Raw genomic sequence first — 22,249 nt, 5'->3', positions numbered from 1 at the left:
TTGCCTGGATTGGCCCAAATAAGGAATTCATTATCTAGTGATCAACCTCCAGATCATCCACCAAGTGTGAAATGCCTACTGTGCGCCAGGCTCCGAAGACAAAATGAATCATTCCTTGCTCTCAAAGGACTTCTGTCCTATCAAGGTGGACATAAACAGGTACAAAATACAAGGCTCCTTGGAGCCAGCTCTTAATATTTCAATTATTTGAGCATTTATTTAGACCTCAGAAATCAGCAAATGTTAAAAGACCACCTTTGATTTATTAAGAATTCTGAGAGCCAGGGGGCAGCTGGGTAGCTCAGTGGATTGAGAGCCAGGCCCAGAGACAGGAGGTCCTGGGTTCAAATACGGCCTCAGACATTTCCCAGCTGTGTGACCCTGGGCAAATCACTTAACCCCCCATTGCCTAGCCCTTACCACTCACTACTCTTCTGCCTTGGGACCAATACACAGTATTGATTTCAAGATAGAAGGTAAGGGTTTAAAAAAAAAATTCTGAGAGCCAGAAGTGAGGGAAATCTGGGTCCTAGGCCTCAGATGGATGGGGAAACAGACTTGGTATATGAAAAGGAATAATATGGAATAATCCAGAATCCAATTTCAGAAGAGGGGATGGGGATAAGAGCCCCTGAAATATTGAGTGGAATTGATAAGCCTATCCATATGTACCTTGTTAGCCTAGACCTTATGGAGACTAGGTTAGTGATGGCAAACCTTTTAGAGATTGCATGCCCAAATTACACCTTCAAGCTGCCTGTGAGCCCCACCCCCCCAACTATCCCAGCTCAGAAGGAGGAAGTATTTGCATTCAGCTGCTGAACAGACAGGGAGGGCATGCAAAAAATGTCCTCAGGTGCTTTGGAAAGGGGGAAGGAGCAGTGCTGCCAAGGCATGTGTGCCACATCTTTACCAACATGGCTCCAGGACTATATTCCAAGTTTTTCTAGCACCAGAGAACCTGCCTGAATAGGTACCCACCGGGCGTAAAAATGCAGTTAATTTAAGAAGGTTCTTAACTTCCTCTGGGGGGCAGGGGAGGGGAAGAGATTTCTCAGGGATAGTACCCATTGACAACCTGCTAGATGAGATGGTGCCCACTGGCACCAAAACCCATGCTAGTCTTGGTCGGATTCTGTGTATGTTCATCTTGGGAACAGCATCTAGTGTTGACATAGGAAGGATGGACTTGATGGTCTTTCTCTGAACTCCCTCTTCCATTCCCCCAGTCATAAGCAATACAGGACAACCAGAAGACCTCAGAAACAGAGCGAGCAGATAAATGTCTCCAAGGCCTCGAGTCACTGGGCTTTTTCTCACAGCCAAGGAAACACTTGAGCAAAACTTGAAATGGAGCAGCCAACCTCTGTCCAGCTCATGTCCCTAGTCTTGATCAGACGGTTCAGATTTTGGGTGGTTTTCATGTGCGTCATCCCAAGGACTTTTGCTGTGAATGCAAATACACAATCTATCCTGGGTTTGGAGTCTTTGTTCCATCTTTTTTTGCATCTCACTCTTCATGACCCCATCTGGGGTTTTCTTGGCAAGGATACTGGAGTAGTTTGCCATTTCTATCTCCAGCTCCCTTTACAGATGAGAAAACTGAGGCAAAAAAGGGTGAAGTGACTTGCACAGATCTCACACAGAAGAGTGTGAGATCTGAACCCAGATCCTCCTGACTCCCCAGGTCCCACATTCTATTCTCTGGAGAGGGGATGCAGCCTAAGTAGCCATCCTCTGATTGGCTCCCTGGGAGCAAGTATTTTTCTCTTCCAATTATCCAATGAGCCCTCAGACTCAGAGTTGTTGCTAGGCTTATATACCTCATGCACGGAGAAGTCAGTAGCCGCTCCCGTGAAGTGTTGGCCGGGATGGAGAAGGTTACAGCCAGGTAGGTGGCACGTAGCTCAGGGAGCACAGGCGAAAGGCTCGGGCTCCAGACAAGGCTGCCATCACCCAGGAGAGGGGCAGCGACCTTAGGAGTAAGGGCTCCCACTTGGATGCAGCTCCCTGGAGAAGGCGCTGGCTGCCCCACACTAGTTACTCTAGGTTTGAATGCAGCCCACTCTTCATTCAGCTCTGCCCTTTGCCTCACTCCCTCACACTCGGCAGCCCTCCCTCTGCTCAACGTTCCATCATGCTCAGCGTGAAGAACTCACCCCCACCTCCTCCCCCAGGCAACCTATTCCTTTCCGCCGTGGAGAGGCGGTGTGTGACCCCAGGCCCAAGACTGCGCCCCGGCCAAGAGAGAAAGGTTGGGCCTCCTCGGGACGCGTCTTCGCCCGGAACTGTCTGCTTGGCCTAAGCATTCAGCCTTCCCGGTTAAAACCTTCCGGATGTGCCCGCCCCCCCCCCCCCCACAGCGAGAGGGTCTGGCTTCTGCCCCGCCCCCATACACCTGGGGCCCCTCCTCCGCCAGCCTGGCTCCTTGTCCATAACTCATCAGCCTCGCCCCCTCGTTCGGCCTCAAAGTCCCGCCCCTGGCACCTGCCTTTCCCTTTTTTCCTCAGTCCTGTTCATCACCACAAAGAACCGCCCCTCAGCGCCAGCCTTTCTCCTCGCCCCAGGCTCCGCCCATCACCCGTAGGCCCCGCCCCACCACCTGCTTTTCCCCCAGTGATAGGTCCCGCCTCTAGGGGGCGGGGCTGATACCGGTCTCTTACCGACACGGCCGAGCTGTGGCATGGACTAAACCGCCCCTTTCTTAGTGGCCAATGGAGAACAGCTTAGGGCGGGACCGGACCACGCTGAGAGCCAATCATCTCGTTCTGGAGGGAAGGGCCCTGTGGCTTCTGGGTACCGGAGTGGTTGTCCCTCCCCTCGTCCCGGAGCCCGGGAAAACCCGGAGCGGGGATCAGAAAGAACCAGGCCGGGCCAGGCAGGGCCGAGCGGGGCCGGGGTCGGGGCCGGGCCGGGGCCGAGGTCGGCGTCTCGCCCGCCCGTCGCCACGTCCCCTCAGTCCAACGCCGCAGGGACCGGGCCCAGGGGAACCGGAGCGCGCCCGGGAGGTGGGTGATGGGGATTGTTGGGGGGTACTAGGGAGACTCCCGTGCCCCGACTCCCCCCCCCGCCCTTCCTGACCTTTGACCCCTGTCTCCACCCTTGTCCCCCATCCTCTCCCTCTCTTGTCCCCCTTCTCTTCTTCACCCACTCTTTTCCCCTCCCCGCTCTTGGCCCCCCTGCTTTTGTTCCCCCCACTCCTGTCCCTCTTCCCCTCTAGGCTTGCCCTCTCCTTCCCCTATTCTTGACCCTCTCAGGCCTCTCCTTCCTCACTCCAGTGCCCCCTCCCCCCAGGGTCTCCCTTCGATCTCCTCTTTCCTTGTCCATCTCCCCTCCCCCACTCAGTGGCCTCCACATCTGCTCCCTTTGTGTCCCCAGCTAGCCCTGAGCTGCTCTGGCCCCTGCTCCTGTCTCCCCCTTCTTTCCTCCTTCATGTCCTTCCTGCCAGGGGTCTCCACCATCTGTCCTCTCACCTCCAGGGTCCCTTCTTCCTCCCATCACTCCTGGCTTGTCTCCTTACCCTATCTTGGGCCTCTTCATCCTTCTTCCTCCAGCCCTAGTCCAGTTCCTTGCAAGCTTTGTCACTTAGTATACAGGTGACTTTAAGGAAATCATTTCTCCTCCCCTGGGCCTCAGTTTCCCCATCTGTAAAATGTTGGACTAGGTTGTTGTTCAAATGGGATCCTGTTCATAACTGATGTTAGCACCAAGTAAAGTGCTTAGTCAAAACAGCATTACTAAGAAGGACTTCCTATAAAGGCCCCCCAGGAAGGTCCCTTCCATCTCCATCTCTCCCACCTGTTTCATTCTTCCCTCCTCCTCACATCTGTCCATCTCCTTATCCCTCCTCTCACCCGCCTGGTCTCCCCTTTGCTACCCCACACTGGCCTTTCTCCATCCTTCTGTCCATCCATCCACCCATCCAACCATCCCCCTCTCCTTCCTTCCCTCCCTCCCCACCTACTTGTCCCTCCTCTCACCTGTCTGCTCCTTCTGCTTTGTCTCATTCCTCTCCTCTTCACTTCCCCACATTGGCCTTTCTCCATTCTTCCAACTCCCCACCCACCCATCCCTCCCTTACCATTGTATCGGAGAGGTAGTTTGTTTGTATTTGAGGGGTTAAGGTCTTTCAGTATTGAGAGGGAAAGAGAGGAGAACCTCCCTTCTCAAAAGCAGGATTCAGGGGAGACAGCTGATGTTTAAGGTTGGCTCAGAGAGAGGAGAGGGGGTTTGAAGATTTCCCCCTTCTGCCTTCCCTCCTTAGCTAAGGCTGCTCTCCCAGATTCTTCTGTCTCTCTTGTACCCCCTCCACTACTCGAGATCAAAGGGTCTCCCCTTGATCTGTTCACTCACACTTGATTCACAGCTTGGGGAAAAGATAACTATTTTAATGTCAACTCAATCAAGATAATACAAAGGAATAACTGGCAGGGAAAGAATGAGAAAGGGTAGTGGGTAAAGGGGGTCCCTGTCTCTATCCCTCCTCGAGTGGGGGGAACTCAGGCCTTGGAAGCCTGAACCCCCTGAGAGAAAGTCAAGTTGACTCACCCTGGGTTTGGCACCTTGGCCACAGTTCAGACTCAGAGCGACAGGAGCTGAGGTAAAGTCTGCTCAGGTTTCTCTTCAGAAGTCCCTTCATTTGGGAAATGTTGGGGGGAAAGATTTCCAGTCTCAAGCAGGAAAAAGTGGGTCACCCTCAGGAGAAAGTCTTAATCTACCTTCTCCCTTTGGCCTCTCCTGACTGACAGAGCAACTCCTCTCCCAGCCAGAATCTTCTCCTCCTCCAGACTCCCACTCTCCTGGGACCCCCCCCAATGAAGTGATCAGTTTCACACATTCCTCAGCCTGGCACTTTTCTTAAGTGCCAGCCTCTGTCACACCATCTACTCATCCCTTGTCTCGCCCACCTGCTCCTCCCACCTTGTCTGCCTCCTCTTCCCTTTGCTTCCCCACATTGGCCCTTCTCCATTCATCCCCTCCCTCTTTGCTTCCCTTGGCCCTGCCCACCTATCTTACATGCCCCCCCATTTCCAGGTGCCCCCCAAGAAGCCATGGAACTCGGTGGCAAGAAGAAGCTTCATGCCCTGTCCTTGGCAGAGAAGATCCAGGTGCTTGAGCTCCTGGATGAGTCCAAGATGTCCCAGTCGGAGGTGGCCCGGCGCTTTCAGGTCTCTCAGCCTCAGATCTCCCGAATCTGCAAGAATAAGGAAAAACTTCTGGCAGATTGGTGCAGCGGCACAGCCAACCGGGAGCGCAAGCGCAAGCGGGAGTCCAAGTACAGCAGCATCGACGAGGCGCTGCTGTGCTGGTATCACATTGCACGGGCCAAGGCCTGGGATGTCACGGGCCCCATGCTGCTACACAAAGCCAAGGAGCTGGCAGACCTCCTGGGCCAGGCCTTCGTGCCCAGCATTGGCTGGCTGGTGCGCTGGAAGCGCCGCAACAACGTGGGTTTAGGGGCTCGCCATGTCCTCCCTCCTCCTCCTCCTCCGGCTTCCCCAGAGCCCGCTCCCTTGGGCACCGACCCCCACACGCCCATTGCCCTGAAAGACTTTTCCCCAGAGGATATCTTTGGCTGCACCACAGTGCCCCTGTTGTATCGAGCAGTCCCAGGTGGGGTGGCATCAGGGGAGCGGTTACAGGTGTTATTGTGTGCCAACAGCGGAGGGACAGAGAAGCGTCGGCTGGTGGTCACAGGGGGCCGTCGGCCTTCTCCGCGGTGCTTTTTTGGGGTCAGCAGTGAGGCTCTGCCTGTCCTCTACTGCCCGGGCCCACACATCCCATGGGCAGACTGGCTGGCCCAGTTGGATCAGGACATGGGACAGCAAGGTCGCCATGTGGCCTTGCTGCTGACTGCCCACCCAACCAGGGGGACTGAGGAGCTGCCTGAGCTTCAGCATGTGAGACTGCTGCCTCTGCCCACTGGTGGTACCATACCCTGCTTACCCCCTCCTATAGTGAGAGACTTCAAGACCCGCTACCGGCACCGCCTCCTGAGTAAGCTGGCGGCTCTCCAAGGGGAAACAGGTGGCACGTCTCTGGGTGCTGCTGGGGCAGGCATCACAGTGCTCGATGCCCTGCATATGATGGCAGCTGCTTGGGACAAAGTGCCTGCCAGCTTCATCAGGAGCAGCTTTGCTCTCGCTGGCCTGTGGCCCAGCAGAACTCCACCATCTGCAAAAGAAGTGCCCAAGATGCCGCCACTACCTGGCGGGCTGAGACCCGAAGAGTTTTCCCACTTTGTGGACCTGGAGGGTGAGGAGATGGACACGGGAGGGTGCAAGGAAGAAGCGACCAGTGAAGGTGAGGAGGGGAATGACGGGGACGATGGCTTCGAGCCTTTGCCTACCAAAGCAGATGCCTTGCGGGCCCTGAGCACCTTGCGGCGATGGTTTGAGTGCAACGGGGCTTCCCCTGAACTCTTTGGGAAGTTTTATGACTGTGAAGAGGAGGTAGAACGCCTGTGCTACCAGTGAGGGCCCCCAGGCCAGGCGAGTCCCGCACCTTCCTGTTTCCCATGGAAACGCCAACAGAGGGCACTTTGGGGATTTCTTTCCAGTGGAAATATGACGAGATACGAGAGAAGTTGGGATATCCAAGGCCAGGCTAGGACGGCTTCTTTATCCTTGAGCAGAGGGGCTTTGAACTGAGGCCACTGATGGGGCCAAGAATTCCAAATATATTGCCTAGGGATACTTCAACCCACTTGGAAATTCCAGGGTATTAGAAGAGAAGCCATCAACAGGGCCTCTGGGAGCTTGGATACAGGGAATCCAGACTTTCTAACCAGCGTGAGAACTCCATGAATTCTGTGTTAATAACCAATTCTGCTGACGGCAATCAAGTTTGGAAACAAAAGGAGCCTGGGCGTCACTTCCACAAGACTCAAGGGAGTTGGACAGGGGCCAGAGGGTGCCTCACGGACACTTCCTGTGTCCCAGGCCCCTCCAATCATGGTGATCGGTGCTGCAGCTCAGGCTTCCAGGCAGAGGGAGTAAAAGGAATTTCCTTTCAGGGGGGGCCCCAGCAGACCTCAAGAGAAAGAGGAGCTGCATTAGCCAAGAAATAACTGGGAAGGAGCCAAGGGGAAGAGCATCCCAATGAGGAAACAAGAGAGAGGTGCTTTGGCTTCTCAAGGCCAGGACCCTCCTGTTTTCTGATTAAGGTTCCTGCTCTTGACTCCTACTTGGCTTTGGGAAGACCTCTCCTTCCCAAGGAGCCTGAGCACCTGATGAGGACATCCGGCCAGTCCTGTTACTCTCTTCTAAAGCCGAGTGGAAATCGGTCACCAGGGAAACTGAGACCTTGGACATCGGCCCAGGTCTCTGCGGTCACTGTGGGTCAGATAAAGAGCTACCAGAAAGGCCGAGGGGTGCACTAGTACCTGTACAGGAAGTGTGTTCACACAGGAAGCCACAGAGTCCGTCTGATGTTGGGAGAGGCCTGCCAGGGGCACCACGTGGGGTAAATCACTTCTCTGCCCCCCAGACTGAGTGGCTTGGAGCTCTGACAGTCAGTGTTTCTAAGGCCGCCCCAAACCCAGCGCCTGAGGAGATTCTGTCTAAAGCCTGTGATTGCAAGGGTCTGGGAGGGTTTTTCTTGCTGAATCCCCTTGATACTGAACGACAGAAAATCAAGGTCCAGAGTGTGGGTGGAAGACGCGCCCTGTGGTTGGTAGAGCTCCTCTGACCTGGCCACAGGCCCCAGCGGGGCCCGTCGCCCACATTGCGGGTGGCTGGGAAAAGCCTGCCCCGGCACTTATTTTACCCTCAATATGGCGCTTGGCTGTGCGAGTGGCTGTCTGCTCATCAGTTTTTTTAAAGCCAAAAGCAAACTTAGGAGTCATTAACAACCTTCTACAAATGTATAATCCAGCTGGACTAGGGGGAGGAGGGAAAGTCCCTTATTCCAGGGTACTTTGGGATCTAACTGCCCTCCTCACAGGTATGATTTTCCTTATTATCCCTCCTCTATTGTCAGAAATGCCTGCAGGGCAGCTAAGTGGCACAATGAATAGAGCGCTGGATCTGGAGTCAGGAAGACCTGAGTTCAAATCCAGCCTCAGATACTGCCTAGCTATATGACCCTGGGCAAGTCACTGCTCTGTTTGCCTCAGTTTCCTCACTTGTCAGATGGGCTGGAGAAGGAAATGGCAAACCATTCCAGTTTCTTTACCAAGAAAACTCCAAATGGGATCCCAAAGAGTCAGATACAATTGAAAAATGACTGAATGACAAAAAAGAAAGAAACCACTCCAAAACCCCTTGAAGTTTCCATTTCAGGCTTTTTACTCAGGGTAGGCAATGTAGGCACCTGTCCCACACCACTGACCCTCTTTGTCAAAGGGCTCAGGGCTCAAGGAGAGAAAGAACTCGAAGAAAAATCACAGCCACTGAAGCAAGAACACCTTTGACAAAGCCTTCTGAACCAAGTGTGGAATCTTTGGGTCCATCAAGGAAGGCTTAGCAGTGACTTACCTGAGGTAACATAGGTAGGAAGTAGCAGGTCTAGTAATTAGCCAAGCCAAGATCTGAACCCTAGTCTTCTGACCCTATATCTAGTGCCCTCTAGGTAGTAAGAGTCAGTCATCTTTCCCCTAGAATTCTGGAGCTGGGAGGGGTCTCTAGGTCTCCTCCTCTGGCCCCTACCTCTAGGGAGGCCAGTGATGAATGGATTTCTACTTTTAAAAGGTCTTTCGGAATAAAGATTCAACTTCCTCCCTTGGGAGCCTTTTCCAGTGTGGAGTTTTCTTACAGGCATATGGTTCTTCCTTCAATTGAATCTTAACCTCTTCCTGAGCTGTTAACTCTGGCCTCCCTTTTTGTGCTCGTTAACAATGAGCTTAATATTCTAGGCTCAGGATGACGCCTCCCGATTCTGACGACGGCTATAGAGTCACTGTCTTTTCCAAAGTAAAGAGCCTCCATAGGGCTCGTCTTTCCACCAAGGGCCCACGTTTCCAACCCTTTGATTTCTTTACCACCATTACAATGGAGAAACCCAAGTTACTCAAACACGGCTTGACCAAGGCCACGTTGAATGAAAGGAAGAGCTCTTCGAGTAGTGGCAAAGATGCTGCCTCCTTCAGCGTCTGGTCCACTAAAACCTCAGGAGGAGAAGGGAAGAGAAAAGGAATGAGATTTAATAGTGACCTGCCCCCACTGCTTCTGCCGAGCTTCACCAAAGTTCTCCTCCGGGCAGGAAGAGGGTCCTCGAGCTCTCAAGAGTGGTGCATGGGCTGTAGCAGGTCCTACCAGGATAGAAAGGCTTCCAGTGGGAGCTCAGGGATGGGCCAGCTGCACCCAGACAGGCCTTTCCCCTGGTTGGCTGCAGAAGGAGTTGCTTAGCCACTTACAACGTTTGAGGACGTTCTGTTAAGCCCTGAGGCAGGAAGATCAGGGGGCAGATGGGATCAGAGGCAGCGGTCAGACTAAACCATGTGGGTAAGTCCGCACATCCCACCCATCGCCTCAGGATCCTCTGTCTAGAGCTATGGGGAACCTCCAAAACCATCCAGGCCAATCTGCTTATTGTACAGATAAGGAAACTGAGGCCCAGAGTGGTCTGTTCTTGTTCTTTATGTCAGGGTGCATCCACCACCATCCTGTTCTTGATGCATCGCTTTGATCCAGGACGCTCAAGGAAAACATGGATTTGCACGTGGAGACGGAGGGAATCAGAGGAGGCGGATTGGCTGGCCGTCCACCATTGACGCCAAACTGTGGCTACCAAATTGGGATTTAGTCTCTCGGGGTTAGACTTTGCTGCAGGAGCAGCTGACACCCAGAAGGCTCAGCCCAGGAGCAGGAGGAGGTGCTCATAACTGAAGAAAGTCACAGCATTGACAGGAAAGGCCCGGGCACCATTGAGGGTCAGGCCCCTGAAGAAGACCCCTGGTCCTTCCCGCCGAGCACTGCTCACCATGCAGTGCAACAGCCCCCGGTACTGGCGCTGCTTGAGCCCGTCCATTTGCATCCGTGACTTGACTACATCCATAGGAGTGGCTGTGGTCCAGGACATTATCCCTGCAAAGCCCCCAGCCACCAGCATTGTAGCTGAGCCTGCAATTAAGAAACAGAGACCTCAGAGCCTATGTGTTTCCTCCCCAGGCTCCGCCATCTTGGAACCAGGGCCTCCGACCTCCCCACCCCCCATGGGACCAGAGCATCCTGCCATTTTCTCCATGAACTCCAGCAGATCATAAACACACAGACACACACACACGCACACACATGCACACATCTTCCAGCTGTGAACAAATTAAGTGTCCTGCCCTCCTCCTCCCTCTTCTGCTGAGCCTCCCCTTTACTCACCAGGATTCTTACTGTCTGAAGTGAGCCACCGACTGAGACCCTCATAAGTGAGGAAATAGAGGCCCAGAGTAGGAGTATCCCTCAGCACCAGAGCCCAAGCACCCCGAAACAAGCCCCGGGCCCCCTCCTCCCGGAGGATGGTCCTGGCACAGTGCAGGGGACCCCTATACTGGGGTGGAGCCACTCCCAGCCGAGTCCGAGGCTCTGTCTGGTTCTGCAGTCGAACTTTGATGAGGTCAAATGGAGCCAAGCAGTAGGCCTGGAGGGAAGCGATGGAGACCGGTTGGGAGGGAAGGCAGTTGGCCGTACAAGGGAGACCCAAGTAGAGAGGGCCAGAAAGTGCAGGAGCTACACCAGGAAGATGACAGACTGGGAGGGCCTGCCCTAAGGTTACTCACCAATCAGGGCTGAGTCTGGACCCCTCAGGGGTTGAGCTCTTGATCCCCAGCCTCACCTTGCATTGGGCTGTCCAGGAGCTGTAGGAGTCCCAGGAGCTCCCCGTTATGTGCCTCTGAGCCCTTCTTTCCTCAGTAATCTCCAAGCCCAACGGGCTTCAACAGCCTCCCCTGGAAACCTTCCTGCTCAAAGCTCCACACTTCTGAATGTGGCAAGTAAGTGAAAGTCAGCAGTTAGGAGGGACTAGAAATGGCACCTATGAGGCTGAATTAGAGGGAAGCACATAGACCGGAATGATTTAGCTTAGAATGTGGGAACCTCATGAGCCCGGCACAAAAATGTGATATAAAAGTGATGGAGGGTGAGGTGGATAGAGAGCCAGGAGATCATGGGTTCAAATCTAGCTTCTGATACTTCCTAGCTGGGTGACTCTGGCCAAGTCACTTAACCCCCATTCCCTAGCCCTTACCCCTCTTCTGCCTTGGAGCCAATACACAGTATTGGTTCTAAGAAGGTAAGGGTTTTGTTTAAAAAAAAATAGCAATGGGGAAACTTCTGTGGTTCAGAACTACACCAGGGTACTATGCCGGCAGACAGGACAACTGATAACGTCCTGATTTTCCTCCATGAGAATCCCATCCTTCAAAAGGTGAAGGAGTCCCCAAGGAGAAACCAGATGTTCGATCTGGTTCTTGCTCATGGAAAATCTGGTTCCCAAGGTGGAAATGATGGGAACCTTAGTGGGAAGTGCCTTCTTCCTCCCAGAGTTTGTGATAGAGGAAAGAACCCCCAGAAACAGTAGGACACCCCCCAGCTTTGAGGAAAGCTCGGGTAATGGAGCGGGAGCCACGACAAGGGGAGAATATTCCAGATCCCATTCTACAGTGGGAGCAGGAAGAGGAAATACTCAAGATGATGGGAAGCAATCCCAAGGAGGAGGAAATGTGGGAGCTTATCTGAAGAGACCAATGCAGATGCCCAAAGAACCCCACCCAGCCTAAACCCAATACTGATGGCGCTTTAAGGTTGACAAAGCACCGTCTACATCTCACTTCATCTTCAGCGCAACCCTTTACTGTTAGACCCGAGGTGGACTGACTTGCCCAGGATCACACAGCTAGTGTCTGAGATTCTCTTGAGATACTCTTTTTTCCCCCCTGATGGCTACTATGGGGCGCCTACCGTGTCACCTAGCAGTCTAGAAGACAGAAACAAGGGCAGGTCTCAAGACGGATGTGTGAGTTTGGAACAATCCAATAAAATTAGCTTCAAGAATGCTGAAGCTTAGAAGCAGCTGAGACTGGCGAGGGAAGGGAAGGACACTAGAGAGGAGGCTAGAAAGTGAGGAATGCTGTCCTGGGGAAGAGGGAAACCTAAGAAGAGACAGGATGAATGAACTGCCCAAAGAGAGCTTTTCTTCGCTGAGGGAAATGACCTTCCTACACAAATGTCAGAACGGAAATGGTTAACAAAGACGATAGCAAAGGTAAGAAAGGAAATAGTAAGAGGGCGCCAGCAGCCTTGGATGTGAAAAGACTCGGGAAATGGGGATGAGAGCACAAGAGGGAAGAAGAGCCAATGCCCCAATGTTCAAAAAAGGGAAGAAGCAACTAGCCAAAAGCCGGAGGCCAAATGAGCTTGACTTGAATTCCTGGGGAAACGAGATCGTTAAAGAGATCATGGCCAACACTGAGAAAGGGAAACCATGTTTATGCAGAACCAGCCTGCCTTCCTCAAGGACACATTATACAGATCACCCGATTTCCTTTTTTTTTTTGACAGAAGAAAACTTAGATGCTAGCAATGCATTTGATAAAGTATCTCGAAATATACTTGGGGGAAGGATGGAGTGATGTAGGTGCCCGACAGCACAATTTGATGAATTACTAATTGGCCAAATGAGCATTTGCACGGAGTGTGATCCTCTTTGGATCATTGTCACCTTAGAAGAGGTCTCTAGGGGCATGCCTGGGGCTCCCTGCCCTTGGCCCTGGCTTGGGTACCATTTTTATCCGTGATCTATATAAATCACAGGCTTGTTCATCCAAGTTGCAGGTGACATCTTTGATAGCAAAATCAGGATCCAAAAAGATACGGACAGGCCAGATCATTAGGCTCTGGCAAGATGGGATTCAACAGACAAAACGTGTTCTGCTTGGATACAGGAAAATCAGCTTCACAAGTGCAGGATGGGATAGGCCTATCTTAGGGTGAACAGCAACCTCAGTATGTCAGCCAAAAAGGCTAATGGGCAGGAGCGGAGGAAAGGGAGGGGAGCAGCCCACAGCTCTCTGCCTTCCTCTGACCTCACCGAGACACCACGGCTATATTGATAAGCTGAAGAGTGTCTGAAGGGGGAGGCAATAAACATTTATTAAGCACCTGCTGTGTGCCAAGTGCTCTGCTAAACAATGGAAATACAAAAAGAGGCACTACCTTCAAGGAGCCCCCAGTACCGAGGGAAGATACATATCTATGGAGAAGCAGCATAAAAGGGAAATAATGAACAGGGAGGAGGCCCAGAATAAAAGGAGGTGGGGAAGGCTTCTTGTGGAAGGTGGGGTGTTAGTGGGACCCCAAAGAAAGCCAGGGAAGCCAGCAGGCAGAGATGAGGAGGGAGGGCATTGGAGGCACGGAGAGCAGCCAGACGGAAGGTCTAGTTTGTGGAACAACCCGGAGGCTGGGATCTTTGGATGCAAGAGTACTTGGGGAAAGTAACAGGAAGGTGGGAGGGGGCAGGCGATAAGGGCTTTGAATGCCAGCCACGTTTTGTGTTGGATCCCAGAGGCCAGAGGGAGCCCCTGGAGTGACTGAGCAGGCGGGTGACGTGGTCAGACCTGAGCTTTAGCAAATCACTTTGGGGGCTGAATGGCAGATGGCTCGGAGGGAAGTGAAGCCAATGGGCCTTGTCTGCGGGTGGGACATGGGAGCTGAGGAGGATGAAGCAGGATGGTAAAAGGCCCTTTGGCACGGGGCAGGGGACAGCGGCACAGCTGCCTTCAGATCTCCCAGGGAAACTGGACTCGTTCTGCCAACCCCGGAACTTGAGGGGTGGCACTGAAGAGACCAATTCAAATCTGATGTTGGGGAAGTGTAGAAGCTGCCCAAGCGGATGCCAACTGGGCTGCATCTGCACGCGCTGGTGGGTCATCCCTCACCAGGGGCCCAGAAGCAGGTGCCAACTGACCATCTGGCAAAGAGGTTTGAAGGGCGACTCCCGCCAGGCCAGGCGCGGGGCAGAGGCTGGTCGTCCTGCTCTAGAAAAGGGAGATTCTGGGCCAGGTGAGGACAGACCTTGACTAGGAAGGCTTTGGGTTTCATTCATTCTATAAGTGATCCCAAAGCCTCACTGCTAGAGCACTTGAGCCTCACTGGGGCCCTCCTTATTCGCATGTTCTTGTCACACAAAACTCCTGCCTGGGCCCTCGACTCCATTTTTCTGCCAGCTGTCCTCAGAGAGGCCCCAGGAGGCTCTAGGCAGGCCCTAGTGAGGTGGAAGGTGTCTGGGTGACTCAGTGGATAGAGTCAGGCCCAGCCTTGGGAGGTCCTGAGTTCCAATTTGGCCTCACTCTTCCTAGCTGGGTGACCCTGGACAAGTCCCTTAACCCCCATTGCCCAGCCCTGACCGCTCTTCTGCCTTGGAACCGATACACAGGGCTGATTCTAAGACAGCAGTTTAAGGGGTTAAACAAAGGAGGGGGGCTCACAGGTGTGGGCCTGAGCCAACGTTGAGGTGGAGACAAGGATCAGACCTGGGATGGAGGTTAGGAAGGTGGAGGTTGGGGGTTGACTTGATTTTTGCAAAAATCTTGAAAACCTCATTCTCTGAGCAGAGGAAGGCAAGCCAGCAACTGCTGTCAGGAAAATAGCCCCTCCGCATGCACCCCCCACCCCGGCTGATGCTCCCCTGACAGTACCCATGATGCTCATCATCGATCCTTGGCAGACAAGCAGGATTCCCCCTTTCAGAGAGGAACCTCTCGCCTGGTCCCCAGCTGTGCCTGTTCGAGGGCCTCCCTGCCCCATCCTTCCCCGGCAGCCTCCCTGCCCAGGATCCCTCTGGGTCTCTCCGGGCCTTCGTGTTATTTTCCTCGTTTTCTTAAGGAAGTGCCCGTGAAAGTGGGGAAGGGGGGAAGCTCGCCTGGCCTGGTGGAGTCCCTTTGAGCCCCCTCCAGCTCTCCAATCTTCCCCCCTTTGATCCAGTGGTGCTGGCCTCCTGGCTGTGCCCTCCACCTCTCTGCCCTGGGCATTGTTCCTGGTCATCTCCTCCCTCCTCATCTCTGCCGCCTGCTTCCTTCGAGGCCCAACTAGCATCCCACCTTCTGCAGGGAGCCTTCCCCGACGCCTCTTAACTCTAGGCCCTCCTCTTCCTCTCCCATTTCCCACTGTAGATGGTGTGTTTGTCCTCACTGGTCTGCCGCTTGTCTCTTTCGTTAGCCTGGAAGCTCCGGGAGGCCGGACACTGTCTTTTGCTTCTTTTTGTAACTCCAGCCTTCAGCCCAATGGCTGGCCCAAGGTAGGAGCTTGGTTGGCTGACCAGCCCTTTTCTAGGGCGACCAAAGAGTCCTTCCCCATCTCCTCCTTTCCCTTCTCTATCCTGTCCTCATTCAACCTCTCCCTGAAAAATAAAAGTCTCCAGATTCTGTTCCTTAGAATTAAGGGCAGGTCTAGGCCAGGCTTGGGACAAAGAGCCAAAGAACCATGGAGTGACTTGAGATCAGAGTTTTCCTGGGACGCAGCCTGCGGGCTACAAGTGAGCCTAGAATGACGACTCAGGAGCAGGACCAGCTCTAAGCTCAGCCCCGCTCTAGGATCTCAGCCTTGCTTTGGAGGATGCTCCTCTGGAGCCTTTGGGGAATGTGGACTCGAACCTCGGGCCAGGCGAGGACCCAATAAGAACTCAAGCCTTTGGGGAAGCTGTAAATCATTACCTTCAGCAAACCATCCAACCCTTTGACTTCCCTTTGGACTGTGATACTCATTAGGACATGAGAAATGAGGCGTCAAGGGGCGGTGGGGGGCTGGGCCGGAAGATGCCCCGAAGGGGGGGGCAGAAGACCCTGCTAGCTCGAGCCTCCACTTGCTACTCTGTCACACAGGGAAATCGTCGTCACTAGCCACTTCGGTCTGACTTCCGGCTCTTCCGCTCTGCTCCATCACCCAGAGGGGCGCTTAGTAAACAATGATTGACTGACCACTGGAGGCCCAAAGCTCCCCCTAGAGCCCCACCCCCAAAGGGCTCAGGAGATAAAGGGGAGGACCAAGACCAGACCACGGGGACTTCATGATTAATACACTGCGGTCTCTGCGGAACCAACTGGATAAGGGAGGCGGCGGGCAGAGTTACGGCGCCAGGGCTGCTGGGGCCAGAGTGCGGAGGTCGGCAGACCGGCCTGGGTGCTGGGCGAGGGTGACAGGAAGTTAGCTGTATAATGCGGCATAGCCTTGGGCCGAATAATCCTTTAGGGTCCAGCGTGACGTTCCGTGTTTTATTTACACCCTCAAGTTCTCTCTTAGTAGCGATTCTTTTTTTCAAGCTATCTTCTGTCTTAGAACGGAGGCTAAATAGCAGAGGATGGCCAATGGGAATTCAATGACTTGCCCAGGGTCTTACAGCTAAGGCAGTAGCTGAGGCCCGGCTCTCTTCTTGGGCTCCCTAGCTCTCCTAGACAATTCCATTTAAATACATATACATATAGCACCCGGCAGAGACTATGCTAAGTGCTGAGGATAAAAAACAAAAGTGAAAAATGCTTCCCAGCCTGCCAAGAGCTGACGGGTGGGCGTCCGTCCCACATGGGGGGGGGGGGCGGGGTGAGGGGCGCCCCCGCCCCCCCACCTGGAAACTCCACGGGAAACTTGTTGGCCCTCCTCCGACCAAAGAGCCTGGAGTGTTTCTTGTTCTGGTACCTTCTTGTAAAATATGGTCCTGGGCTCTACGCGGGTCACGATAGCCCTACGTGTCTCGCCTTGGTGTATCTTCTGCCAGCCTTCGCATTCTTTCACAAACTTTAACTTTTTTCTTATTTTAACTTTAAAAAAGAAAAGATGTCTATTTCTGGAATTAAAAGATCAAATAGGGGCCTTTGGGTGGCTCCGTGGATAGAGAGCCAGGCCTAGAGCCAGCCCTGGGTTCAAATCTGCCCTCAGACACTTCCCAACTCGGTGACCCTGGGCAAGTCACTTGACCCCCAATGCCTAGCCCTGAGCGCTCTTCTGCCTTGGAACCCAGACACGGTACTGACTCTAAGACAGAAGGTAAAAGCTTTACAAACAAAGATTTGCTTCCTCTCTCTGGTCAGCAGGGCCCCTCTGCAGTTCTCGCTCTCAAGTCCCTTCACTATGGGGCTTCTCCCGCCCTGCTTCCCCTCACCTCGGGCCTCTGCAGCCTGTCCACTGGGCCTCCAGAGGCTGGGAGTGAGGCTCCCCGGGGGGAGGCTTTGGGCTCTTCTGAAGGAGGGGGTCTTGGGCTCAGGGTTCTACAGAGAAGAGCGACCTCATCTGCCAGGGAAGGAGCCTTCGCGGGTCAGAGACGGATGGCAGCCTGGAGACGGCTGAGCACGGGTGCCCCTGCGAGGGAGGAGGCCCGGCCTTACCTGCACAAAGCCCGCAAGGCTGCCGGCCACGAAGACGTGGCCATAGCTGGGGGGCTGAGCCCGGCGGTCCTGGTGGGGCGTGGAGCTGAGCAGAAGCAGGGAGTTGCTGTAGGTGCCAAAGAGGACAGAGTTGACCACGGCCACGCTGCCGATGGGGAAGCTCATCCCCTTAAAGAAGCCCAGGACCTGTTGTCAGAGACAGGCGGCGCTCACTCTCCGAGCCCGCGGGCCTCCCCGGCACCTACAGGCGCCGAAAGGCCTCCGAGTGGCTCCCGCCTGCCCTAAAGGCTCACAGAGGCGCCCCAGAACTCGAGACTTCAAATTCCTGAGCTCCGGGAGCCTCGGCGTCCTCGTCTGGGGAATCAAAGGGCCTCGAAGGGCCTTTCGGCCTTGAAAGATGAGCCGGGGAGAGGAAGAGGAGGAGATCGGCCCCCCAGGCCCACGGCGGCAAAGCTGGGACAAGACCCCGCGTTTCCGGCCTCCTAGGCTAGGTCTTTCCATCTTGCCTCTCCACACTGCCAGCTGCCCTGTTCCTCCCCCGTCAGGGCTGGGACAGGGAGATCGGCCCCTGGCCGCGTCGTCCCCCCTCACCACCAGCCCCCCGAGAACGGAGCCCTTACTGACTCCCGGCGGTACGTCTTGATCACACAGTCCACGATGCCCCGGTATGTGTTCTGGGTCTGCAGCCGAACCTGGAGGCGGAGGAGACGCTGAACTCGCATCACATCAGGAGGTGGCCAAGGAAAGAGGGGGTGAGCCGGGGGCCTGCAGCTTAATGGGTGCCCCCTCAGGCTTGTGTTCTGCTCCCCAAGAGCCCCCCAGCTTTGAGAGTTGCTGCTTTGGGGGCAGAGGGAATGGCCGTCCAAGCCCTGGCCGCAGCTTTCCTCCCCACCCACCCCTCCCCACTTTTCCCAGGCTCACCTTCACTGTGTCTATGGGGTGTCCTAGCATCAAGCCCAGAACTCCTGTAGACAAGGAGAAAGAGCTGGGACCCGGGGCCGTGGGGCCAGACCCCCAAAGGGAGTATCAGCCCGGAGGGGAGAAGGGGAGAACCCCGCTCTGACCTGCTTCCTCCTCCCCCAGAATCCAAGAACAGCCAGCTCTCCCTCTTGGCCGGGCCGGGGAGGACCAGGGCACTCCTCTGACCAGCACCCTGAGCTGGGATTTCTTCTCAAAGGATCCCTGATCAGGCATGAGGGGAGGGAATGACAAGGGCTCCGCTTGCCAACGTCGCCTTCTTTCCCATCCAGCCCCCCCCCCATCCTCACCAGTGGCTACTTCTGCAGGACTTGGGGCAAACATTGCCGGAGGCTACTCTTTTAGGGAGGGAGACGATGGGGAGGAAAGCCCTGTAGCTCCTACAAACACACAGGGAGCCAGGGCGGCGAGGGAGGGAGAGCCAGGCCTAGAGACTGGGCGTCCTCCGTGCCTCCTAGCTGGGTGACCCTGGGCAAGTCACTTACCCACCACTGCCTCGCCTTTGCCATGGAACCAATACACAAGACAGAAGGGAAGAGTTACTGTATGGGTAGATGGAGTCTGATTTTGAAAGCTCTTTGACTTTAGGACTCTGGGGAGGAGGTTTGAGGGAAAGAAAGACTCCCTTTGTTTGTCTGGAGGACTAAGAGCGGACAGGGAAAGTGGGCGGAGGGCTTTGGCCGTACTGGCGATGGCCTGGAGCTCTAGGGGCAGAGGCTGAGGAGCCCGCCATAAGTCCAAGGTTCAAGCTGTCTTCCCCAGTTCCTGGAGTCCACATAAACGGCTTCCAGAGCGGTGGGAGAAGCGCTGGGGGCTGGGCCCTACGCAGTCAGTACCAGGTACTGGGGATACGGATGGCCGGAAAGGCCACCTGGGCCACGAGGAGGATCGTTCAGAACTGGGAGAGCAGCCGCCTCCCCTCTTATCCCCGGAGCCACGGCCCTGGCACAGATAAAGAGATCCAAGGTCACGCTCCAACAAGGGCACCTGTCCAGAAGGCCTCGGGTGTGCCATCGTCAGGCAGCGCCATGGGGTGGCTGGGGAGGTGGAAGGGAGTCGGGCTCAGAGGAGGGGCTGCCCTTTCTCTAATGGAGGTTTATAGTTAAAATGGCGCCACACAGGGAGTTCATCGGGCACCGTGCCCTCACCATGTCTTGTTATCCTAGGTCTGGCCTTGGTCATAGCCCTCAGTGATCTCTCTCTACCCCTCACTTTCTCTCTCCTGCCTCTCTTTCCTCTTATTCTCTCTTTCTCTCTTACCCTTACTCTGCTCTCTCATTTCTCTTCCTCCCTTCCTCTCTCTCTCCCTTTCTCCTCTCTTCCTCTCATTCTCTCTCCTGCCTCTATCTCTCCTCTCATTCTCTCTTTCATCCTTTCTCTCCTCTCTCGTCTCTCTCATCTCTGTCTCTTCCCCTCCCTTTGTCTCTCTCCTGCCTCTGTCTCCTCTCATTTACTCTCCCCTTCTCTCTCCCTCCTTCCTCCTCTCTTCCTCTCATTCTCTCTCCTGCCTCTATCTCTCCTCTCATTCTCTTTCTTTCATCCTTTCTCTCCTCTCTCATCTCTCTCCTCTGTCTCTTCCCCTCCCTTTGTCTCTCCCCCTTGCTCTCCCTCTATTTCTCTCTCCTCTTTCGCTCTCTCGTTCTCTCATCCTTCTCCCTTTCTTGCTCTCTCTCCCTTCCTCTCTTTCTCGCTTGCTCCCTTTCTCTCTTTTTCTCCCCCTTCCTCTGCCTGCCTCTCTCACACACCCCGCACAGGGATGCACTATTGCCGGGTGCTCTGACACACCAGAAAGAAAAACTTCTCACCAGAGATCCATCCTGCCACAAACTCTTCCACAGGCATCGTCCAGGGCACCCAGAGCCAGGAACCAGGGGGCTCTGGCAAAGGGGGAGATGTTGACACCAAGTGTAATCCAGCTCCTCCCCCAGTCCTGAGCTGATAGCCTCTCACTAATGTTTAAACCTAGGTGGAGGGGGTGAGAAGTGGCTCAGTGCCCAGGCCCAAGGACCTTGGAGGGAGGGACAGAGCCTGGATAAGGTGCAAGAAAGGAAGAAGGAGAAACCGAAATGTTCCGGGAGACGGGGACAGGGAGATCTCGTCAGCCCCGTGACAGAAGGAGCTCCCCTCCTCGTGGGCATGCTGGATGTCTGAAGTGTGAGCCCAGCATCCGGACTCCCAGCCTAGGAAATCTTTCCGGAGTCAGCCATGCGCCTGGCATGGAAGGTGGCCCCCGCGAGCTGCAGCTCTCCTGCCCCCTTCACACCGCCAGGCTCCCTACTTCTTGTGTCAGCAGCTCTACAGAAATTCATTCCTGGGACTGGCCAGAGCCGTTGAGAGGGCTAAGGGCCACTAGATGGCAATGCCAGCCCACCGTAGGCCACAGAGCAGGGCCCGGCAGGGCACCCCAGGGCTGGAGGGGGCTGTTTATGCCTCCTCTGTCCCAGTGACTCAATCTTCATTTCCATGAGTCAGACTCCCATCTGTTTCATAGACCTTGTACAGAGGAGGAGGCTCTGGAAGTGGGGAGGGCCTTGTGTGGAGGCTGAGCCTCCCAAATGACCTTTGTATACCACCACCCCAGAGGGAAGGGCCCTGGGGAGGCCGGGGAGTACAAGGAGGAAACGCTGCCAAGGGCCATGCTCTAAGATAACTGGGGGACCTCTCCCCAAAGCCTTGGACTCAAAGCCTAGAGGTCTTTTGCCCATGATACCCTGATACCTGGCTGCTTCTCCATGCTTCCCTGAGAGCAGGACCTTGAACTTGGAGCCCTGACGCTGTTTGATGGGCATCTCTGCCAATACTACCTGGATGCTCTTCCTCACCGTAAGATCATAGCTTGAAAGCTGGTGACAGGGCCATTGGTTGAACCCCCTAATTTTACAGATGGGGAAACTGAGGTCCAGAAAGGCTAAGAGACTTATCCAAAAACACACAGGCAGTCAGGGGCCAAACCAGGCCTTCCATGACTTTTTTTCTGAGACCCAATTTTGGGATGACATCTTTGAGTGCCATTCTTGGGGGGTCCTCATTGGTTGCAGGGGTGCACGTGTTCTTCGTACAGCGGTACTTACCAAAGTAAATACAAAATAGGTGCGTCATGGGGAGGGCATTAGTGCCAAGAGGGTCGAGATTAGCTTCCACGGGAGGAAGACAAGGTTCTGTGAGGGAGCCGTGAGGGCGGAGGGATGCCTTCCCAAACAGAGGGGTAGCCTGTGCGAAGGCTTGGAGACAAGAGAGGGAGGGAATGCAGGAATGAAGACTAGCAAAAAGGCCAATTGGGCCTGAACAGAGAGGGGTGAAAGAGAGCCACGTGGGATCAGGGAGTTGAAAGTCAAACACCTTATATTTTATCCTGAGGCAAGAGGGGGCCACTGAAGCTTCTTGAGCAGGGGAGTGAGCCGAGCAGGCCTGTGCCTTAGGTAGAGCACCTGGGCCACTGCGCAGAGGGTCAAGTAGAGAGGACAGAAGCTGGAGACTGGGAGACCAACTAGGAAGTTAGTGCAATGGTCTGAGTAGGGACAGATGATGAGGAACCGAATGAAGTGGCCATGAGGGGATGCAGTCCTAGACTAGCATTCTGGGGGACCTGCGTCGGCAATCTGCCTGACATTTACTGTGTGATCGTGCTCAGGTCGCACTCAGAACCTCAGTTTCCTGAAATATAAAGAGAGAATGAATGGTTGACCTGCAGTACCTACCTCTCGGGAGCCTTAGGAGACTGACATGAGCTCCGGAAACTCTGGAAAAGTGGCTTTATTTTATGCATTTAAAAACATGATTCTTGGTCATTCTTCTTCTAGCTCTGGCTCAGGGTTCTGGCTGTGCTCCTGGGAGCACAAAGACAAACCCTACGGAGGTCCCTGCCCTCCCAGAGCTCACATTCTCTTTTTGCTTAATGATGGCCTTTTCAGGGGGAAAAAAATATGTAGGAAAATCTGGGAAATCAGCAATGAAACTCAGGTGAGC

At 54.5% G+C, this 22,249-nt stretch overlaps 2 protein-coding genes across 3 annotated transcripts; one reads left to right on the top strand and one right to left on the bottom strand.

Annotated features, from left to right (window-relative positions):
- Window positions 1–2,663: 2,663 nt before the first annotated feature.
- Window positions 2,664–8,725, top strand: LOC130454935 (tigger transposable element-derived protein 3-like). The gene is made up of 2 exons (XM_056801352.1): window positions 2,664–3,008; window positions 5,035–8,725. Exon 2 carries the CDS (start codon window positions 5,052–5,054, stop codon window positions 6,474–6,476), a length of 1,425 nt encoding a protein of 474 aa, XP_056657330.1. The 5' UTR covers window positions 2,664–3,008; window positions 5,035–5,051; the 3' UTR covers window positions 6,477–8,725.
- A 396-nt stretch (window positions 8,726–9,121) lies between these two features.
- LOC130454936 (solute carrier family 25 member 45-like) lies at window positions 9,122–20,735 on the bottom strand. 2 transcript variants are annotated; one of them, XM_056801355.1, is made up of 6 exons: window positions 20,089–20,735; window positions 18,227–18,270; window positions 17,926–17,997; window positions 17,306–17,491; window positions 10,314–10,572; window positions 9,122–10,061 (listed from the first exon to the last, which is right to left on the bottom strand). In XM_056801355.1, exons 1-6 carry the CDS (start codon window positions 20,123–20,125, stop codon window positions 9,793–9,795), a joined length of 867 nt encoding a protein of 288 aa, XP_056657333.1. In that variant the 5' UTR covers window positions 20,126–20,735; the 3' UTR covers window positions 9,122–9,792. The 2 variants fall into 2 exon arrangements, with proteins under 2 accessions (XP_056657333.1, XP_056657332.1); XM_056801354.1 differs by lacking the exon at window positions 20,089–20,735 and adding an exon at window positions 18,370–18,556.
- Window positions 20,736–22,249: the final 1,514 nt, after the last annotated feature.

Source organism: Monodelphis domestica, chromosome 6, assembly GCF_027887165.1.
Source record: "Monodelphis domestica isolate mMonDom1 chromosome 6, mMonDom1.pri, whole genome shotgun sequence".
Taxonomy (NCBI): domain Eukaryota; kingdom Metazoa; phylum Chordata; class Mammalia; order Didelphimorphia; family Didelphidae; genus Monodelphis; species Monodelphis domestica.
Note: the sequence above shows the minus strand (reverse complement) of the source record. Positions and strands in the feature narration are given on the sequence as shown.

Coding starts and splice junctions, on each gene's coding strand:
- LOC130454935 (XM_056801352.1), top strand. CDS start 5,052: ATGGAACTCGGTGGCAAGAAGAAGCTTCATGCCCTGTCCTTGGCAGAG.
- LOC130454936 (XM_056801354.1), bottom strand. CDS start 18,499: ATGCCTGATCAGGGATCCTTTGAGAAGAAATCCCAGCTCAGGGTGCTG. Junction 10,573..17,305: donor GCCTTGCGGGCTTTGTGCAG/GTAAGGCCGGGC, acceptor GCTTCCCTCCAG/GCCTACTGCTTGGCTCCATT. Junction 10,062..10,313: donor TTCAGACAGTAAGAATCCTG/GTGAGTAAAGGG, acceptor TCTTAATTGCAG/GCTCAGCTACAATGCTGGTG.